Source organism: Manis javanica, chromosome 12 (assembly GCF_040802235.1).
Source record: "Manis javanica isolate MJ-LG chromosome 12, MJ_LKY, whole genome shotgun sequence".
Lineage (NCBI taxonomy): Eukaryota > Metazoa > Chordata > Mammalia > Pholidota > Manidae > Manis > Manis javanica.
The window spans coordinates 110,444,530-110,466,680 of NC_133167.1; the positions used below are offsets into that span (position 1 = coordinate 110,444,530).

General features: G+C 55.7%; 1 protein-coding gene across 5 annotated transcripts in view; it reads right to left on the reverse strand.

The window, feature by feature from the left end:
- Positions 1-22,151, reverse strand: part of ARHGEF10 (Rho guanine nucleotide exchange factor 10) — an 80,801-nt gene that overhangs the window by 8,724 nt on the left and 49,926 nt on the right. For 4 of the 5 annotated variants that reach the window (XM_073219241.1, XM_073219238.1, XM_017674128.3 and 1 more), the window contains 11 exons: positions 21,366-21,458; positions 16,877-17,047; positions 15,131-15,276; positions 13,179-13,345; positions 8,004-8,119; positions 7,538-7,665; positions 7,320-7,420; positions 5,996-6,117; positions 5,125-5,211; positions 3,490-3,713; positions 2,884-3,041 (listed from right to left, as the gene is read on the reverse strand). In XM_073219241.1, coding sequence (XP_073075342.1) covers positions 2,884-3,041; positions 3,490-3,713; positions 5,125-5,211; positions 5,996-6,117; positions 7,320-7,420; positions 7,538-7,665; positions 8,004-8,119; positions 13,179-13,345; positions 15,131-15,276; positions 16,877-17,047; positions 21,366-21,458 — 1,513 coding nt within the window. The remainder of the gene's footprint in view (positions 1-2,883; positions 3,042-3,489; positions 3,714-5,124; positions 5,212-5,995; positions 6,118-7,319; positions 7,421-7,537; positions 7,666-8,003; positions 8,120-13,178; positions 13,346-15,130; positions 15,277-16,876; positions 17,048-21,365; positions 21,459-22,151) is intronic. The other variant, XM_073219240.1, reaches the window with a different exon arrangement.

Below are 22,151 nucleotides of genomic sequence, written 5' to 3' on the forward strand. Positions count from 1 at the left end.
AAGGATGCACGTAGGGCACGGCTCAGAGCCTGGCAGACAGGTGCTCACATAAAGTGACCCAGTCGTCAACCATAGGACCTGCACCCTGAAGAGCTGGGCAAATGCTTAAGTCTCCCCTTCATCTGCTTTTGCTTAGGAATAGCCCTTGATAACTCTGAGAAGACACTGTAAGTTCACTGAATTTACAAAAATAAACACAAATTGAGGTAAAAGGCTTCTCTCTCTTTTGATGAACTTGCCCCATTCCTGAAGCATAGAGAGGGATAAAATATTTCAGTTTGAAAATATTTTCAGTAATCCACTGTTGAGGTTTATCACACTGCATATAAAGTGTGAGTCAACAGACAACTCGGGTGGCAATAAAAAATTGTTTAACGCAATATTTAATGCACATTTTAAAGTGACTGTTGTAATTACCCAGTGAGTAATTCAATCCTTCAGTTTTCAAAGGCAGCATGAATTAGGCCATGCAGCCTCCAAGCATGAGTGTGTGGGTCCATCAAGGCCCCGAACGGCTGGGCCCCAGGAGGAGGCAGGCTCTGGGGTCTGCACGGCGCCCTGCTCCTCGGCTCTGGCTGCAGGCACTGGGCCTTCTGATCCAAAAGCCACTTACAAGTGGCTGTCTCCTGCCGAGGTGCTCGGTCACTAGGTGACCAGGCAAGTTCTGAGTTTTGTGGCATCCTTTTAAGTTATAACCCAGATTCAATGGAAACTTTCTGTTGCTAAGAGGCTAACAGACACTGCAGGACTACAGCCCAGGGGACAGTGACCCGCTCGTCACTGGTAAGACCTGCCCTGGAGCCAGTGCACCACAGTGTGGCTAAACACCCACGCACACACACACTCACAGAGGCACACGTGTGTACACATGCATGCACACATACACAGGCACACACACATGTGCACACACAAGCTCATGCTCACGTGTGCAGACGTTCTCATAGAAACTCACAACACCTGACCCTCGGATCTCCACTGTGATGGGAACAGGGGCTCAGCGTGGGTGCACGCCCACCACCCCAGGGTCCACACAGGATTGGGGGGGCAGGTTTCTGAGTCCTGGACCACCTGATGCCACCTGCCCAGGACTCGGGCCCTGGGCACCTATGATGCTGACGCTGCTGTTTCCTCTGAGAAGAACTCAAAGATCAAAGATGGACCCGCTTCAGACACTGACTTCGGTTAAGGATTAACTTCCAGTAGTTTGTTTTCTGAGCACCTAGGTCGCTCTTTCTACAGATCCTATGCCCCACACCCTCCCACAGAACCCTCCAGAAGGTGGGGGCCCCGGCCACTGGGACGTGTGCACCAGCTGAAGTCGATGAGCAGCCCCTCTCATGATAACTTCTTGGGGTTTCCACTCCCGGGCTGAGTTCTCAGGCTGCGTACACCAGAGCCACGCAACACATGCCAATTCACTTTGATATAACACTTAAAAATCTCGAAACTTCCCACAGAATTCCAGATTTCCGACTGCCTAAAAAGTCAAAGACTTGCTGTAGTGCGTGGCTGAGAAGCAGCATTTCTCTCTTTGGAAGGTCTGCAGCCAAGTCCTCCCACCTCCGAGGACAAAACAGCAGTGAAGGGACACCATTCCAAAGACACACAGGTGCCCAGAGGCACACGAAAAGGTGCTCCATGCCGCTGCTCATCAGGGGAACGCAAGTCAAAACCAGAGAGATACCACCTCACACCCGTCAGAATGGCCGCCACCCAAAAGATAAGAAATAACAAGTGCTGGCAAGGATGTGGAGAAAAGGGAGCCTCCCACACTGCTGGTGGGAATGTGAACTGGTGCAGCCACTGGGGAAGATGGTAGGCAAATTCCTCCAAAAACAAAAAACAGGAATACCATAGAACCCAGCAATTCCACTTCTGGGTTTTTATACAAAAATGAAAACACTAACTCAAAAAGATATATGCACCCCTATGTTCACTGCACCATCATTTACAATAACCAAGACATGGGGGAAAGCTGAGGCCCACTGACGGGTGAGTGGGTAGAGGAGATGTGGCACCTGAATGCTGTGGCTAATGTGCAGCCCTGGCAAAGGAAATGCTGCCACCTGAAGCAATGGGGAGGGACCAAGAGGGCAAGTCGCCACAGACACCGTGATCTCACCTCTCTATGGGACCCAGGAGGGCCAAAGCCACAGAAACGTGGTGGGACGGGTTCCCAGTGGCTGGGGACGAGGGCGGGGGGTGGCTTTGTGGGCACGGACTGCAACGAGAAGCCATGTCCTGGGACCTAATGCACAGCACAGTGGCATATATTTCTAAGTGGTAAGTACACCTTAACTGTTCTCACCCCAAGAAGTGAATGACTATGTGACTCATGGGAACACTAGCTGACAGCATGGCGAACACCCCACAATACACGCATTTACTGAATCAACACGGGCTACACTCTAAACTTACGCAGCGTGATATGTCAGTCCTATCTCCATGAAGCGGGGGGGAAAAAGGCTCAGCCACTCCAAATTAAATGAATAAAAATAAACCCTGAATAGGTTCATAGCACTGGAAGAAATGGACAAAATATTCCAAATCAACTCAGGAAATTTGCCAGACCAAACTGAAATTACTGTAGTTTTTCAAACTTCAAATTGCTAATAAATCCCATGATATTTCATGCTCCCGGAGCAGCAGGAAAACCACCGGAAGCGAGTGGATCTGGGCTGCCCAGGCTGGCCGAGGTGGCAGAGGAGGGGCACACGCCACACGGCATGACCGTCGGAACGCAAACTGACCGGCCTGGACCAGAGACCCAGACGCGCCACGGTGCCCGAGCCTGACCCGCGGCTGGCGCGCACGAGTGCCCTGTTTCGCACACTACACGTGCCTCGGGCCAGGGGACACATGCTGACCCGCCAGGACCGTTACCTTGCGCCTTGCTGTAGACGGCCACCGCCCCGCTGACGAGGCCGGCATACAGGCGGCGGGGCGTGCAGGCCAGGCTCATGACCGTGCGCCGCTCGGGGGTGAAGAAGTGCTGCAGCCGCGCCTTCTTGGAGCCGTGGCTGCTCTTGTAGACGGAGATGCTGCAAGAGGAAGGCAGCCTGCTAGGCTGGGGCGGGCGGGGCCGCTCCTCACGCCTGCCGCCGCCCTGCCTGCCACCCCCACCCCGCCGCGTGCTGCCCTGTGGATGGCGGCCACTTCCATCTGTCCTTCGCATTCAGAGAGAAATTCTGGGTCACAAGCGAGCTTCCGCACTTCCCGTGCACCCTGAGGTCCTGCGCACGGCGGCCTTCACTTTCCCTTGGGCTCAGTCAGCGCACAGGGTGGCCCTGCAGGTTCTGAAGCCAAGGGGCACAGGACTGCCACAGGCCCGGCAAGAGCCCAGCTTCCACTCGCCTCTGCCAGCTCCCGAACGGTTTCCCTGCTGTCCACCATAGCAACCCTAGGATCCCGTGTGGGCCTGAGGGGAGCACCCTTCCCTCGCTGCTGGCTCCCCGCCCCCAGTGACACCAGTGAAGTGTGGGGCCTCACCTGCCCTCCTCGGTCCCCAGGCAGATGGTGGGCACGCCCCGCGCCCTCATGGCTGCAGCTGTGGGCTCCGAGGGGGCGCCGGGCTCGCCGGGGCTCAGCTCCGACGGCACGTGCACCATGCACAGGATACGAGACTCCACGTTGAAGCACTCGATGACTTTGGGGTTGCCACTTTGAAATGAGACGATGGAGATCTGACCCATCTGACTGGTACAACTTCCGATCTGCATCAGAGTCACAGAGTTAGGGAAACGGACCCGCTGCTGCATGGGGTACATGGGAACCCGGCAGTCACGGGAAAGACAGATTCGACTCTCACGGGAGGACCCACACGCTTAAAGGGCCGAACAACGCGTTGACTAGCTGCCCACGTGGCCCCTCTCCCTTCCAGCCTGTGACTGGGTTATCTCTTCTTCTAATGCTAATAACAAGAACTTAGTTTTGGTTTTCTTAGGAATCATGTTTTTATCCTTTAAAAACCCCGAACCTGGCACTACTCAATGGGAAAGGCCTATTCATACACAGAATCTAAAAAAAGCAGACTAATACCCATTTTAAATGACCTAGCATCATGTCTAACAGGCTGCCCCTAAGACAGCAGAGAATGAGGCGGTACGGAAGCTGCGCATCCACTGTGTGACGTGGCAAGTGCTGGCTTTGTGCTGACAGTATCTGTGAGCCTCTATTAGCTGGTCACTCAGTGACGCTCAGCAAAGGTCACGTCCCAACTGACACTTGCATTAACTGAGTCCTGGGGAGGGCCTGACTGGCTGATATGAAGGGCATGCAGCCCCTGGGAAAGCTCGGCTTGGTTGGGGTGGCCATGGTCGCAGGTTCTTTCTCCTCCCACCAGTTCTGGAAATGCTGTGACGCTCCTTATCCTGACTGCTTTTTTCCACATTACAAATAAGCATCCTGCTCTGCCAGCCTTTCAGGGGAAGGACCCCAACTGCCCAGCTGGCGCTGGCCTCTGAAGAGGGGTGTGGCCGGGAGGGGCGGCCAGTCCGGCCGGCTGACGGGAACTCTCCCGGGCTGGGAAGCCCCGGGGAGCCGCCTGCCCCTCCGCAGCTCTTGGCCTGAGCAGACCGTCTGCCATGTCCCCCAGCTCGGGGGCAGCGGCCAGGGCTGGAGACGGCTGGGGCATGCCAGGAGGGTCCTGGGGTTCCCAGGACGGGGCGCAAGAAGCCCCATGGCTGCGTGACAGTGAGCTCCACTTGGCACGAACCAGAAATATCCACTGCAGTTGCAGCACAAATATTTCATTTGGAACTGATTCGTTTTAACTGCTAAGTTCCCCATGTAAAAAGCCAGCAATAGAAGGAAAAACAGCTCATGCAATTCAAGGGCCAAAATTGAAGAAATACTTAGATTCTCACATTAGTTGCTAGTTGTCTTGGGACTGGATTTGGTCTGGTATAGTTTTATATGAAAAAGAAAAGATGTGTTTTATTTCGTAGGACGGCACATCTTTTCCACAGTGCCCAGGGCCCTGACCCGTTTCATGACCTCCGTGTCTGCAAGCACGACCCCGGGCACGCCGGCAGCTAACAGCGACATTTACCCTGTAACTTCTCGTCACGTTAACTGTGGATATTGATTCTTCTTGAACTTGCATTGAAAACAAAGACGTCTTACCCACAGGAAACCGTGAGCCGTGGACAATGAATCTGGCTGAGTCTCATCATTCAGGTAAGGTTCAGGATTGTAAGCAGCACATTCAATCTAGTGGGAGAAAATCAAGCACCCACATTCAAATGGGGCAGGAGGTGTGCACACGTACCTCCTTCAATGGACAAGCTCTGGCATTCAGCTGCACAAACTCCAGGTTATTACTTATTAGAATGACAACAGGAAAAGGGGAAGGTCCAAGGACACCCTCTAGATCAGATGTTTGCAGGAAGCCCCTAAGCAAGCCGTTTCCACATCCAGTACTTTACCCCCAGACCCCGGCACTGGCCAGAAACAGGTGTCACAGAGCAGGGGTGCCGGATGCGGTGTGGCTCCCTGGGTGGAGGCAGGTGAGCCAGGGTGGTGCTGCCCACTTGGCCCCCTTGTCTGTCCACCCACCTCTCCCGGGGCTGGGTTCCCCCAGGGAAGCCTGGGCTGCAGGTCTGAGTGTTGGCCAGAGGCCAGCAATGAGGGGGAGGAGTCTTTCCTTGTTTCGCACACACCCACATGTCCCTGAAGCCCCAGGGGCCCTGCCAGAGACCCCGAGGTGACAGTTCAGGGACACGAACAGACCTTGGCCCTGCGATGGGTTTGCTGCAGCCACAGTGGGCACTTTACTCAAGTTCAGCCTCTGCCTGTGACCCACACAGACGCTGAAGGATGGAGGCGGCGGGTGCAAGGGGAGGCCTGCAGAGCACCCCCAAGACAACCCCTGGGGCGGCCTGACGCACTGGCCTGAGGCAGGCAGGGGCCCAGGGACAACCCGCCGCCTGCCGGGCAGCCTCCGACTGGACAGGATGCTGCCGTCCCACACAAGGTGGCCCCCTGTCACTGTCACCTTGAGCTCCTGCTGCTTGGCCACTGTCACTGGCACGTGTCCCACGAGAAGAGGGTGTCGCTCCCTTCGGATCTCGTTCCCGTCGTCCTCCACGCAGAACCAGCCCATGTGGTTCTCCTCCCCTGCGGCCACAGGCGAGGGGCAAGAGTGAGCGACTACATGGGAAGGGTGCCCACCACGGCGGTGGGCTGTGACCGGGCACTGCTCCGCTCTGCGGGCACCGGAGCTGCAGGCCCAGCTCCCGGGGAGCAGCACAGCCCTGCCCCTAGGCTCGGCTGCTGGCCCGCCCTCCCGGGGGAGGCACTCTGCCCGTGTCCCAGCGACTGCATCTCCCTCCCGCCCACACCCCCCTACAGGCTGACCGTCACTCGTAACCTACCCATGTCTATGCTTCATCTCCTAAAAATGTTTTCAAAGTAACAGATGTTTAGACTCAGCGGAGGTACAGGGAGAAGTTTAATACAATATAATGCCACGGGGTGCAGAAGCGCAGGGAGTGAAGAGAGACTTCATGGGCAAAGCCTACTGTCACTCAGCCCTGAGCATGTAACGCACCCAGAGGTGAAGGGGGCTCACAGGCTCAGCCTATCCGCTGCAAGGTGGGCCCCCTCCCCGTCTGCTGAGACACTCTGAACCTGCTGTGACGAAACCACCACAATGCCCAGGCAGGTGGGCGCTCCCCTCCCCGGGTGCAGGCTATTGGGAGGGCGTCCCCAAGGGGCTCGGGCCCTTCCAGTCACACGACATGACACCCCAGTGTGTTCTGAGTGACAGATCTGCGTGTGTGAGCTGCACACAGGCACGTATTTCCTACACAGGTCGCAAGACTGCAAGGCTAACGGGGCAGAGCCACAGTGACCCTAGCTTCACCCCCCTCCCCTGACAGAGCCACAGGACTCGTTTTCCACTCCAACCTTATTCTATTCCACAGGGAGGGGTGATGACATGGCCGAGGTGAGCCACACGGAGCCAGGCCCATGTGGGACCAGGGCTGGGGCCTCCACCTCCAGCCACAGACCCGGGGGCTTCCCCCACATGGGCGGACAGTCTCAGCTGATATGGAAGTTTTGTTAAAATAAAAGCAGGGCTTTTTTTCTCTACAACCCCTAAATTATAATATAAACAACTTAAAAACCAATGGGTGAATTTTTCCCATTTAAAACAGCCCTTTCATTTGAGTGGGTGAATCGGTCGGTATGACTTTATCCTCTGAGGTCCACCTGCCATCACAGCCCAGGAGACACTGGGGCTGTAGAAATGTGCACGGTCCCTCATCTGAGTGTGCCTCATGCAGCTCTTGGTGCCAGCTGGTGGCCGGTCTTACCGAGGGCGAGCTTGGCCATCTGCAGGGTGCTGATCCAGGACTCCTTGATGGCAGGGGTGAACGTACTGAACACAGCCGTGAAGAACGTGGGCCGCCCAGACCTGCCGGGAGAGGAGAGCGTCACTTTACCGCGCGGGCCCCGCCCTGTGAGTCCCCACATGCCCTCACGGTGACGAGCCATTTCCCTGGCGCTGTGCTGGGGTAAGGTCTCTACCTACTTGTCCTGTTTCCCCGGCAGCTGTAACTGAATTCGGCAGCAGTCGGCGGCTCTGATTTCCTCTTCTTTCTTCAAAATAAGTCTCTGCAAACCCGATGTCCAGTCGTGGGCTACTGCCTGGTTTAAATTCTACAAAGGAAATATGTAAGCACATCTTAAAGTGTCAATAAGCCAGGACCGTCCCAAGGACGGAAGAGCAGGAGACACAGCGATGCCCGTGTCCCATCACAAGGACGCGGCCCTGGGGGACAGGCTGCTGGGCTCGGCCAGGGCGCTTCTGATGCAGCAGCTCGGGTCTGCCCACAAGAGGGAAGTGACACTGAGGTGTCCCGCCTCACTCGACACCAGGGAGAACACACATCAGACCTAGTCTTAGCCGTGTCATTTCTCACTTGCAGTAGAACGTGGAAGCACCCACGTGCCCACAATGACTGGGGAATTCCACCCCGAGGGGCCTGGGCTGTTACCTGGTAGTTCCCTCTCAGGGTCCCGATCAGCTGTGCCATCTGGCCAACCACATTTAAGTCGTGCAGCAGGTTCTGTAAGTCCTGGTACAGCTGCCCGGGCCCCATGTAGGCTCTGCCTGCAAACGAGCAAATGGAGGCGCACTGGCCTGAAGTTGTGTTCGCTCCCAGCTGCTTATGGGTAGGAAACACTAAAATAAATTCTAGTTGACTGGTAATCTTTAAAAAGTAGATGTTTTCAAGCATTTAGTAGTTTTTGCTTTCCTAACCTCTAATTTGAAATGATCTTGGGCTTACAAAACTAGCACAGAGCTGCCTCCTGCATACCTCCTTTGGCCCGGGTTCGGGAAGCGGAAACCTGGGGAACCACGGCACTGTCCCTGCAGGGGCTGCCGGGCCTAGCTGTCCACGGAGATGCACAGGTGGGAGATGCAGTGGGAAAGGGAACAGGCTGGGGAGGGCAGGGGCTGCGCCCCGGGGGGGTGGCAGAGGAGCCCCACACTGGCTGGAGCGAGTTCCCGGCACCGGCACAGCCTGGGGTGAGGCCTTCTGCAGGCGCCTGCAGCGTCGGCCAGGGGATGGTGATGAGGACCAGGCCCAGCGCTCCGGCCCTACTGCTCCTGAGGGGAGCGGACAGTGGTGCAGCCCCTGGAAGCAGAGCGCTGGGTTTCCTGCTGGGCCTCTACCTCAGGAGGGTCAGCTGGGCCTTGCGCCTACTTGCTGGCACCTCTCGGCCAAGCGCCCGTTCCCCTAGAACCTCAGACACCCTCCTTCCACACAGATGCCTGCCTTGGGGTCATTCTTTGGGCTTTGTTTTGTGTTTAGCTGTGTCAATTCTGGCCCGAACCTCCCTCCACATCCTGCCCTTGGCCGAGGACCCGGACCTGCTGTCCCCGCCGACCCCGCCATCTCCCTCCTGGACCCTCCTCAGGACTTAAGGATATGCACATCTCATCCTGCTTATTACCTTTATCAGGACAACTACCATCTCCTGTGCCATGTCCCCAAGCCACTGCCACAGCCCTCCCCCCAGAGCCACACACAGGAGCAGCTCCAGACATTGTCACGAGACTTCAGCATGAGGGGCACCCGGCAAGCACCTGGGGACGGAGGGGACCAGGCCAGACCAGCTGACTGGCTGGCCTTCACGCTCTCTACACACCCCCGTTCTCTCCCCGCGTGTGCGCCCCCTGGGCCCATCGAGGGCGGCTGCTCTGGCGCCCACAGGCCGTGGTTGCTAGGCAGTGACACCCACACTCTGCCTTTAATGCTGAATAACAGGCCAATCTTACCAATACTGAATTTCAGAACAGTCATTCAAACAGCAGAAGAGTCATATGAGCATCGACTGAGCACAAGAATTCTAACGCTTCTCAAAATCATTCAAGGATGACAAATGCAGGAGACTCAGGAGGAAGGAAAGCACGTAGGCTGAATCTGGAGCCACTCATGAACAGCAAGACTGCTGGGCAGCCCAGCCAAACAGCGACCCACGGGAGGCACAGTCCCACTGCCTTGGCAGTAACAGACTCGCCAGCTGCAGCCCGGCGCTCATGAGAGCGATATTAAGGACACGACGCCACCGAGACCAGCTCAGCGCCTGTCCCTAACAGACGATCCACCATCCTGATGGACCGGACAGAGCAGGACAGCTCCTGGGCCCGTCCAACTGGGCCGTGAGGGTGTCCTGAGCGTCAGGACTCTGCATGCAGGACGGCACACTCCACCCCCAGGGAGACTCGCCCCAGGGCACTCGGACTGCATTCAGTCTTCCCACACACACAGAATTAGCAAATGTTAGTTTGCTCAAAGAAGTTACTTTAATCCAGAAGGCATTTTTCAGGCCACTGACTCCACATCCCTCTTCCCTCTGAGCTGAAATGTGGACCCACTCTGTGGACAGGGAAGCCAAGGAGCTGAGGTCCACACAGGTGCACCCCCAGGCCACCTGCTCCCACTGCCCTGTGTGCTCGGGACCCCAGGTCAGCCCTCAGCACTGTCCGCCCACTGGCATGCCCAAGGTAACACCACTGTCACGTAAAATGGGCAGGCTGCATTTCATGGGACTGCCATAGTAAAAACAAACACTTAAAAAATAACATGCCCATCACAGTACGGAGGTTACTGAATGATACTTCTAGGCACTTGACCACCAGGATGGGCAGAGACCCCGCAAAGTGCCCTTCAGGGGACACATGGCCTGAGAACACAACCCCATCCCCACCCGGAGCCCAGTCAGGACAGCGCCCACCCCTCCCTCCTGCCACCACAACCTGCTGATGGGATGACGAGGCAGGCGGCATGTCCCCTGGCGAGGCTGCACCACCCCCCAGGCACCTTCACTCTGCCCTCTTTATTCCCAGAGACAGAGGGCTCCCTGAGAGGACCAATGCCCGCCTCCTTCCCCTGGCCTCAGGCACCCACCTCCTGCGTTACCGACACCACAGGGTAAGGGGGTCACAGGAATGAGGCCCCACGGTCTCTGAAGCGCCTTCTCAGGTTCTCGAGTCTGCACGGCATGTCTCCCAGGCAGCCCGGTCTCTCCTCTGGACTCAGAAGTCCTGTCAGCCACACAGCCAGGGCAGAGCAGTTCACTTCTCACAGTGGTTACCCGGCAGCCTCTCCAGTCTCACATTCCTGGCGTGGAGCCGGTTCCCGTGGAGACACAGCCACGGGACCCCCAGACCTGGAGGCACAGCCACAGGCTGTGGAGGCTCCAGGTTCTGTACACTCACATGCTCGTCACCCCTGGACGCACACACTCCCTTCTGTGTCCCCAGCGAGGTGTCAGGTAAGTATCCCTGAATGAATGAGTGAATCAATTGACCTATCTATGTACCCCAACTCTACATCCAGTGAACTCCTCCTCCTTTAAACCCACTTCAAAGGCACCTGCTTTGCGGGAGTCACCCCCTGCTGGTCTCCCAAAGCGCCTGCCTTGTCCTACCAGGGTGCACTGACCCTGGTGCCCTACTGCCCTGGGCCTTGGGCACCTCAGGCCGCCTTCATCTGGGAATCCCAGGACACGGTGTTTGGCCTGGGACAGGCCTTCGACCAGCAGGAGGTAGGAAGACGTGGTTTAATTAGACATTTAACAGGGACTGGTGATTCCATTTTCCTTTCCTTTTCATTCACTCACAAACACTTCTTGAGCACCTGTGCATGCCCGGCTATAGAGCTGTACTGGAAACGACGAAGGTTACAAGATTCACAAAGCAGGAATGAACCCATTTCAGAAAGAGCTGATTTTAGATAAAGTTCCTCACATACTCATTAAGTTACCGGTATTTTAATATCTTAAAATAAAGTTATTATAATAATCACACTGAAAGGCACACACACCTCCGTCAAAGGCAGGGACAGGTGGAGAATGGATGGTCTGCCTAAGGTTTGAGCTCCATCCAGAAAAGGGAGAAGAAATTTCTATTGATGGCAGAACAAGTCTGTCACTTACACTCTCTGCCCACCACAACATGCAAAAGGCTGCTCCCCAAAACCCTGCCTCCACGGTGGCCATGGCCTTGCTGCTTACAGAGACGTGAGGCGAGGTCTTGGCCGGTCTGCAGAATACGATCATGTGTGTTTCGGCTATTATCCAATGTCTCTGGAACTTAGGAACCAACAACGAAGTTCTTAAAGTCAGCACGGAGAAAAAGTGAGTGTTACTCCCATAGCGATGCGCGTCCTGTCATTGGTGACCAGAGCTATGTACCCACCAGCCGAGGCTGGGGAGCCCACAGTGGCACGGAGAGCGCCAGGACACCCACCGGGCTCTGCCTTCCACGTGGCCGCTCAGGCCGGGCCATCCCCTTCACGCGTTTTGATATCGCCGACTGCTCTGCACCTCGTCCCAAGTCAGCTCAGCAGTAAGTCGTGAACAGAAAGGTGAGCAAGGCAGCGTGGTGCCGCCTATCGGACGTGGTGCCGCCACGCAGAGCCGGCTTTAGCAGGCTTGACCGCAAGGACGCAGTCTGGCCGCAGACACATTTTAAGATTGGCTACCGTTACAGAATGCACACAGGCATTTTTTTGGTTCACAAAACCAACACTTAGGTATGATCTGCAATAATTTCTGCTGGATAATTTAAGTTGCATCTTTAATAACTTCCAAGAAGCAAGTCATTCACATTGAGTAAAATCTATATGACCTGCATCAGAGACCACTGCACCCTGCTCTCCTCTCCACACCACACCTCCGGGGGACCCTCCTCAAAAATATGGACCCAGTGTGGTATTTTGATAATTAGTGGGGACTGTACATTACATTAACAAGGGGTGTGAGTCAGTCATCAACTCAAGGGTAAGATCGATAGTAACATGCTGGACGGACGAGTTTACTAGGCAGCGGGCCAAACGGGATGACCACAAACATTACACAAATGAGAATAAACGATCTTATGGCAGATTAGACCTAAGATTATGTCATGTTCTTGTATATCCAAATGTATTTATATATTCAGTTGGAAATGTAAAAGGCTTTAAAAGATGCCTTCTTCTGAATGTGTCAGAAACAAAATAATCTTAAGGGTTACTGAGTATATTTACATCATTATGAATATTTAATATACAGGCACATCATGTATAAAAAGATCTACTGACAGTTCCCACGCACTGTATTTACATGGTCCACAACTCAGGGGCACAGGCCAGAGAGCAAATGCACTCAGCCAGGCTTTATGTGGATTTAAAAAGAAGGAAAAGAAGAGAGAGGCTAATGATGATCACTCATTATAACCTGTAGTCTGAGGATGCTTAGTAATACCCGTAAACATCACGCAGCTGTTGATGCATTCCCAAAGCCCCTGACCCCTACTCTCTTTTTAGCTGTGGGGCCTGCAGCAGGAGGGCGCTGTGAGCTGGCTGGCGGCACAGAGGACCCTGTCCACATGCTCTGCAAAGAGGAGCGGTGCCCAGTGCTCTGGAAATGAGGGGCAGAAGTCAGAGCCGGGGCCCTGCATACGTGTGGGGGACTGGGAGCTGCCCACACTGCCACCATGGGGCCAGCTTGGAGATCGGCAACCAGTGTGGTGTGTCAGCCTCTGTCTGCCAGCCAGCGTGGGACAGACTCCGAGCCTGGCCATCCCACAGATGCACCATTTGGCTGGGATCCTTCTGGTGTTACAGGCAGAGGAATGAGCCAGGGGCCGGCGTGGACACATTAGTAGAACTGTCACTTACTTGGCTTGGCCAGGCTCTCAGCGAGGTGCACAGGGGGACACCTACTGCTCTCTCCCGCGCCCTCGTTGCTGCTGTATTCTATCACTTCTACGTGTCCAAGAGGAACACTCCACTTTAACAAATACCTCTGGCAGGTTGACGTCAGAGCACCGCTGTCATGTGTGGAGCTGAAACAAGCAAAAACTGTTACTTCAAGAACAATTACATGTCGTCTGCCCAGAGAGCAGGGGTGCCTGCCCCACAGGTCCTCCAGATGCCCAGGAAGCAGGGGTGCCCACCCCTCAGGTCCTCTGGGTGCCTGGGAAGCAGGGGTACCCGCACCCCGAAGCTTTTCCTCAATATTAACTTTTTAGAAACAAAGCGTGGACAGGAATAACATAAAGCTGGGTGCTGTGCCTAAAGCTGAAAACCTGACTTACAGAGCCAATTCACTCCCGAACCACCCAAGTCCCTCTGATACGGGTGTCACACTTGAGCTTCCAGAGCACGTGGGCAGGGATGGAGGCAGTGACAGGTGCATCTCGAGTGGCCTACACTTTGGGGTGTGCTTTCCGTCGGAAAGGGGGTGCCCAGGAACTCGCACCAAAAACCTCTGGCCCATTTGAACCCAAAGTCATCATTCCTACAGAGCGCTGGGACCCTGACGTCCTCAGAGGCCTCAAAGGCGTCCAAGGGGGCTGCTCGGACATTTCGGCCTGACCCCAGGGGCCCTCGCTGCGGCCCCAGAAGGGCCACTGACAGCGTGCACGCGGGACACAAAGTGTCTGTCATCATGCACGTCACGTGCTGGACGGGGATCCGGGGATCTGGGCCTCGCCAGGCCGTTACTCTAAGAACCACACGGGGGGTGAGCACAGCAATATCGGTCCAACTAATGCACACACGATTCATCCTGAAAGTACGTCATTTCTGCCAGTCTGAAAAACTGAACCCTAAGTAAAATTTCAAAAGAACCAAATCACAAGGCTGGGCCTCCACCGGGCCCCCTGGCGGAGTGCGTATCTGGGCCACCTGCCTGGATGCTGAGGCAACTTAAGCAGAGGCCATGTCCCGCTTCACTAGGATGAAGGCCCATCATGAACAAGAAAGCCCTGGACAAGGGATGCCCACGTGTGCGTGAGACCGAGCAGTCTACAGAGCTTCACACCCACAACCCTATCCTTCATGCCCACATGTCCACAGGGACAACTACAGGTGTCACCTGGAAAGGGGGCGCCTGGACACCACCTGGCTACCCACACCAGTCTGCACCCCACAGCACCTTCCTCATGACACGGGACGGCAGGCGCAGGAAGGCCTGGCAGCACTTGCCCTAAACCCTCTGTGGCCCGTCACACCCCTAACAGGACAACTAGGCTGGCCCAGCACCCACGTGACTGGCAAGGCCCCACCGCTCAGCGACCACCAGTGCACGGCTGCCCCGGGCTCAGAGGGCGACCGCACCCCGGGAGGAGGCCAGGCTACCGATGTGACCCACACACGGGGCTCTGCACAGGGGGTCGGCAAACTGGGTGCATTCTCCAGGCTTCATCACAGGCAGTGCATGACCCCCAGGCACTGGGCTGCAGGCCCCACCTTGCAGGGGGTCCTTGCGGAGCTGTCACAGTCCCATTGTGACCTGAGGCGGTGGGGCCTGAGGCCAGCGAGACTGGTTTCCCATGTCCCGGTAAGGGGAGCTGGCTCGGCTCCAACTACCCTGGCCCAGGTGAGCCCTGCCTCTCACCCCCACACCTGCGGGGGCCGCACCCCAGTACAGAGGCTGGTGAGCGGGGACGCTGGTGCAGACACAAGAGTTCCCCAAACGCCCGAGCTTTAGTGGTTGACACAGCCAGCCGGCAGCCCCTGGCACTACAGGACACAGCTCAACCTGCCACAGTGCCCCAGAGGCCTTCTGCTCCACAGGGTATCACCATGCTCACAGGGCCGCTCCAGGGAATCAATCGTGGGCTCACCGAGCGCTGACCGTGGCGCACACGAGCACGTCATTTAACATGAAGAGCCGGCGTTCTTTGGTCTTGACAATTTCTCCTCTGTCATTGTAAACGGTTTCTATCATGTCATCAGATCGCACGAGGTGTCGATTGCCGCTGCTGAGAAGCTGGACATTCAAAGTCACATTGACACAGTTGCCACAACCGAGTTGACCAAAAACAGAGAAAGTGTGAGGAGAGACTCTCGCAAATTATACACACAGAGCACCAAGGCTTTACAGACGTTCTCCCTTTAAAGAGAATCCATGTTCTCATACCCCTCTGCACGTGAGCACCGTACACAGTTCAGAAAGTGGCTTTTATGAAATGTTTTACAGACACTGTTTGCAGTTACTGTAAACAGTGAAGGAACCCTGCTTCCCCTTGTAAGCACATTGCCCATGGCCGAGGCTGATTCAGGGAGTGAGGGCTGCTCCGTGCGTGCCTGCTGCTTGACCTACAGCCTCTCTGAATAAATGCTCCCGACACTCATCACACAGCGGGCCACCAACCCACTTCATAAACCGTCCCAACCAGAATGTGTATTAAGTGAGAGTGATGAATTTCACTTTTCCCAAAGGATGGCATAATTAAGAAAACATCTTAACTTCTGTGGCCTGCCTTACTTTATTTCACAAGGTATACAAATACCTTGGTTCTTTGGAAAGATGCTTTGTGTTATCAGTAAAACAGTGTAAGTCATATAGAAGTCAGACTTGTAACAATTTAGCCCAAGAGAAAATCTGGAATCCTTAGCCCCGATGATCCCTGCCACCTTCTAGCCCCAAACCTACAGTGGCTAGCTCATTCCACTGCCCACTTTCCTGACGCCGCAGGAACGCAGGCTGCATGCAGTGACACTAACAGCAAGTGATGCGCGACCGCCTCTCGGTACGCCTCTGAGCTTGCTCTGCGCTGCCCGGGTTTTCAAAGATTCAAATGCCACAGGAAGCATGATTTTCAACATAAACTATCACTGAATAGAACTTTCTACTTATAAAATTATCTAAATAAAAATTTCTATATGAACCATGTGGGGAATCAGGGAAAACGTTGCTTAAAATGTGTTATAATGAAGTTCTTGTAGTTAAATTGCTGAATGTCACTGCGCAGTACAAAATGACCCCTACTGACAAAAACAAAAGGGAAGCCGAGCAAAAATGAGTTTATATGTAATCATTTAACACAGCTCAAGTCAATTAACCTCTTCCTGTGACCTGGGCCATAAACAAACATGGTAAAGTCTACACAAAAACAGGTTATTGCCGCAGGAAGATGGCTTTGTAAGTATAAAGCTGAAATACAGCTTTGCAAAGAGCTGCTTTCAAAATGCATTTTTCATCACTTTTTCCATAAGCACAGCTGATCCCCGCACACATGGGCACAGATAAACATGTAGATAGATACCTTATGTTTTCATCATGACTATCTAACGTGAAATGCTTCATTTTGAAAGTAAAATGAGCTGAAAGAGTTGCTCTTACCCTCTTTAGAGCCCCGGACCCACACGGAGGTCTAATGCACCTGTAACCCCTCTCCTGAGCAAATGCACACAGACCATGAAGCTTCTGTAGCCCCCGGGATCAGTGACCCTCCCGCGTAAGAACCCTGGGCCCAGGGAACCATTCCAAAGGTCCCAAAAGGTGAGGGTAAGCGGCAGAACGACGGAGGCAGACTGGCACAGAGAGCAAACACGGCTTCGGCCCGAGCAGGAAACACCCCCTCCACCTTGTTCAGGTATCTCTCGTTGGCGGCCTTTGCTATCTGCTTGACCTCGCAGCGCTGGTCAGCAGCTCGCTTCCTCTCATTAAGCTTCTCCGCTAAGGTCTCAAGCTCGGTCAGCGCCATCTGGAGAGGCAGCCGGTCAGGATGTCCTTTGGACGTGTTCCGCAACATGTCCTTTTGGGGAGACAAGGTACAATGGGAGACGCGTGACTTCCCGTGTCGGGAAAGGAGGCGGTTAGCACGTGCAGGCCTCCCTCCACACCTGCTGCTCATACGTGGGCAGCTGATGGATGGCGGTGCACTGCCACCTCCGGGGAGGACTAAAACCAGCCCGTGGGGAAGGATGACACTCTGAGTGAGTCACAATTTGGCTGAACATTTCAACAGCTCACTTGCAACACCAAAATTGAGCTATTAAACAGCCCTGCTATGGAAAAAATAGCATTTTCCGATAAAGGACACTGTAAATATGAACATGCCACAATCTTAGATGCATTCTGCTCTCTGTAAGTATGTTCAAAATAATGAGACTGTTTTTCTCTATTTGAATTGGACCAACAGACCCAAGATGGGTCCGGCGGATGGGTTCCAAATACGAGCTGTGCCATGTGGTGGCCCTGCCGGCCGCTATGCCCACGGCTCTGCATCACGCAGCAGGGTCTCTACGGTGACTGTGCCCCCACACTGAGAGGGACTGGACCCCTCTCTGCCCCCCACAATAGGTCAGAGGAGTGAGGAGCTGGGAGGGAGGCGGCATGGCATGTGGCTATGACATGGTCCCCAGTAAAACAGCATCGCATGTCAGACACAGAGGGAGCCTTTGAGGGTGGCACCCAAGTGATATCAGCACCTTTTGCCAGGGGCTTGTGCTGTTCTACCAGCTCACATGGACAGCAGACAGATGTTTGTTTAAGTTGCAAATGTGGCTGCTAAGACCCCACAGACCAGCGGGCCCACCTGCCTCACGCCTCCCATGCCTGCTGCACTAAGGCTGCTCAGCTTCGGTAACTGCCCTGGCATTTCTGACCTGCTGCTCTTGATCAGAGAAAGACACAGTACAAACTATGAAACAGTTTCAGTTTGTATAAGTAACACAGACTATTTTAAACACTTTTTCCCTATGGATCACAACAAATCCCATCAAGGCAAAACAAATCATCTTCAGATGAATTTTGGTGCTGACACCATGTCCTTAGTGCCATGCAGGGCACCACCACACACCCGGAAGCCAGGCAGGCAGGCAGAGCGCAGGAGGCACCACCAGCTGCCAGAACGGACCGTGGAAGGAACACAGGGAAGGACTTGTTCTGGTGCAACGCAGTGAGAAACAGTGGCTGGGATGCAGAAAGACCGGGTTTCCGGGGGACCACGTGTTAGACACGAGCAGGCCCAGGACAGCCAGGGGCACCTCGGCTTTACTTTAGGTTCTGGGATGGCTGTAGGGTCAAAGCAGCTACAGGTACCAGGACCCTGGGGCGGCTCAGGGGGACCAGGAGAGGCAGGGGTGGATGTGCACATGGGTCCTCTGCCCGCCCTCCCCACACACGGACGCAGCACAGCTCAGGGGTCAGGCCAGCGCCAGCCCTGCCCTCCAGCTTGTCCCTCCCCCTAGTGGCTCCAGGAGCATCTTCACGGGGCAGGCGGGCTCCTTGGGCACATCCACACAATTATCCCAGGCGCAGAAACTGCGGGTGTCTGACTCCAGCTGGGTGTTCCCTAGTGACCTGGACCTGTGCTGGCTGAGCCTCCCCAGTGGCTGCAGGCAGCCAAAGCATGCGGAGGTCCGAAGGCCCTGAGGGTGACACCCGCTCACACATCTGCTGGCAGCTCGGGTCCAGGGCTCCATTGCGGGCCAAGGTGAAGGCTGTTTTCTGCTGCAGGGGAACGATGCACCCGTGTGGAAATTCTCGGGAGTCTCGGGGGTCCCCAGCAGGTGGCAGGCAGTGGCCTGAACGGACCTCAGCGACCCCAAGAGAGGCAGTGTGGAGGGCACGCAGCAGCCATGTCTCCTTGGGCGGGAGTCTTCCACCATGGCTCGAGTCTAGTGTTTGACTGGAATCCTGAGTTTAAGAGTTTTTATCTATTCCTGCTCAGTGAATTTAAGTGTGAGAGCAGAAGTAAGAAAAAATAAATAAGTAAGTGTGAAGTTCTTACAAGAACCAAATATTATAAATCTGGGGTAATGCTGGGGCAGGCAGCCCTCGGCATCCTGTGCTCACTGTCCCCAGCAGCGGCTGCTCTGTCCCGGGGCCCCCTGCACCCTCTGTGTTGGGACAAGCCGGAGACCACGGGGCCGGTCAGAGCTGCTCTCTGGCTGCACCACCTCCAAGGACGGTGACCGGCTCCCAGAAGCCTGACACCCCCCTCATACTACAAGGAGTGACAAGCCCCGCATGGGCCGGCAGGGCCAGAATCGAGGAGACCCACGTGCCGTGAAGAGGGTGAGCCCATCTTCTGACCCTGGGGACGCACGGAGGGGCCTGAGGCTCTGCCCCCACCCAGCCTCCCTTAGCTCTGTTCCCAAAGGCCCTGACCATCCCTTCTATTTAACAATGTATTTTGGGGAAAACCTGGGCCATTGTAACATTTAACCAAACACTGCCATGCTGATTGGAAGTACATCCAGTTTTGATAAACTGGAAGTAAGGAACGATTCAGGTAAGTCACAGAAACCCAGCGTCAGCTGTGGTCTTACCCCCGGTTCCTGGAGGGGACACGGGACCAGGGACGGGCGAAGCATGCTGACCAGTCCCTGACGGCGCCAGCATTCGAGCCTGAGCCCACGCCGTGGCTCACGGGCAAATCGTGTCCCTCTTCCAAGGAAGAAGTGTCACAGCGCACAGCGGCCCCGGGGAGCCTGCCCTGCACGCCGACAGCAGGCTGCCTCCCGGCCCTTGCCTCTGCGGAACTACAGCCTCCGCGGCCCAGGAAGGCGTCCTTCCTGCCGGGGTGTGCCGGCAGGACCTGGGGGTGCCTCGCACACACTCAGCAGGGCAGATACTTGTCAACTGGAGGAATAAAGGGCATTTCCCGGATATTTTCATTTTCGGGAAAAAAGCAGCTTTTGTTATTAATACTCCCATACAAGTTAACTGGACGCACATCAGAACATATAAGTGAAAAAAGAGAAAACTGACCTCAAGGACTCACCATGGAAATGACAATATTACTATTTGAATGTGTGTACTTTTTCCTATTTTGAGACTATTTTTAACTAAAAGGTACACGTTTCTCACAGATGCGCTGCTTACTAAAGATACAAATCTCCAGGGAAGGGGACTCTGCAGTGTTTCCCACATGAAGGCGATTTCCAGGGACAACTTCACTACTGATGGTGAGGCAGGCGGGCAAGCCAAGCCCAGTCCTCTGATTTCTCTAGGAAAGGAAGCAGGTGGCACTGAGAGGCCAGTGTGGGCTCCCCCAAAACAAAGGGCAGGCGGTTCACTCAAGGAAGGTAAGTGCCAAATGTGCACAATGGAGGGGCCTTCCGGAGCGGACTTCACATCCGCCCTGAAAACCTGCTTTGCTGTTCAAAACAAATGTATCGAACTGAGAATTCTTCCCGCTGGGAAGTCCCTTCTTCATGCTCTGCCCCATCCCTGGGGCGGCCTGCTGACCGTGAACGACTGGTGCCATCTGTCTAAGCCTGAGCAGAGGGTCTCAGAGGGGTGGACACAGAGGGGGCACATGTGCCGCTGAGGTGGGACCTGCCCCTGGCCATGGGAGGAGGTGGCAGGCATCTGCCTGCCCTGGAGTCCGTGTCCAGGAGCCCCCCAGGCACCGCAGCACTGGTGCTGTAAGACAGGAACACACTTGGCCTTTGCCCCACTCTGGTTATAGGCACAGCTTCAAAACCTGGGAACCTGGGCATCCATATCACTGCTGACCAGTCCCTCTACCGGCCGAGGCTACGCTGGGGGGCGGATTCCTGCTGGGCCCTGCAGAGCCTCTGAGGGGCTGCTGCCCAGGGGGCCGGCCATGGGGTCCAGTGGGAGACCTTCAGCCCCACTCTGACCTCTCAGGGGGGCAGAGGCTGGACAGCAAGTCCATCACCAAACAGCCAGTGATTGAATCATTATGTCTCCACGACACCCCCACCAAACCCCAATGGAACAGCACAGAAGCCCCTAGTGAGGGCTCCGAGGGCTTCCCGCAGGTGGGCCAGGAGGTGCTGGGGTGGGGCCGCTCACCACACCTCCCCCTGCACCCCTCCATCAGGCTGCTCCTGGGCTGTGTCCTTTATACACACCCAGTGAAGGAAGTGACCGCCTTCCTGGGCTCTGTGTGCTGTTCCAGCAAATCACTGAACCCAGGAAGGGTTGGGGAACCACAACACGGTCTCCCGCTGGGCAGGAGTGGGGTGACCGAGGACCACCACTTGCGGGGCGTCAGAGGCGCCGGGCCGGCTGCAGGGCCTGCACAGGGAGGGGGTCGGGGCCGAGCTGCGGGGCTGCCTTCATGCCCCGCGGGAGGGCAGGACGGACGGGCTCACCTGGAGCAGCAGGATGAACTGCGGGAACCTCTGGATGGGCTTCATCATCAGGCCGTAGAGCGTGACACGGTCCGGGCTCGACTCCGCGCACTGCTGCGGGGAAGCGGGGCTCGCTCACATTTCGGGGCAGGGGACCCCCTCCAGGCGCTACTCACCCCGTAGACGTTCAGGAAGGGCCGACAGGCTGGCCAGCACGTCACCCCTGGCTCTACCCTCCACTGACGCCCACCGGATGCACTGCCACACCTCACACCTCAACGCCACGCCCTCCCCACTGACGTCCACGGCAGGCTGCGGCTGGTGTCTGATTCGAAGTCGTGAATTTCTTTTACTCGCTATTTTAAGAACCACCTCTGCCGGGCTGCACTTGTGCACTTATGAATTAAGTCTATTCCTCTAAGGATTGAGTTCCTTCTGAGAATCGAAACCATGTAACAAGTACAGCTGCAAAATGTCGGAGAAGCAGAGCGCACGAGGCCCTTCCAGGCGGCCGCCCGGCACAGCTGGGCTGAGTCCCTGCGGAGACTGCGCTCAATGGGGGGGTGGGGGGGGCGGGGACACCGGCGTTTCCGCTGCCTGTTCTGGCCGAGTCCCAGCAGAGGCCACGGCAGGACATCTGGGTGAGGGCTCCGTCCTGCAGGCAGACACCGCCTGGCCTCCCAGGCCGCCTTCCTGCGCCCCGTAGGAGCCGCGCCATCAGGCTGGGTCACTTACAGCCTGGGGTGGGGTCTCCAGCCTCCCGACACCGGGGTCCTGGGATAGGAGGGGGACGGCATGGCCTCCCCC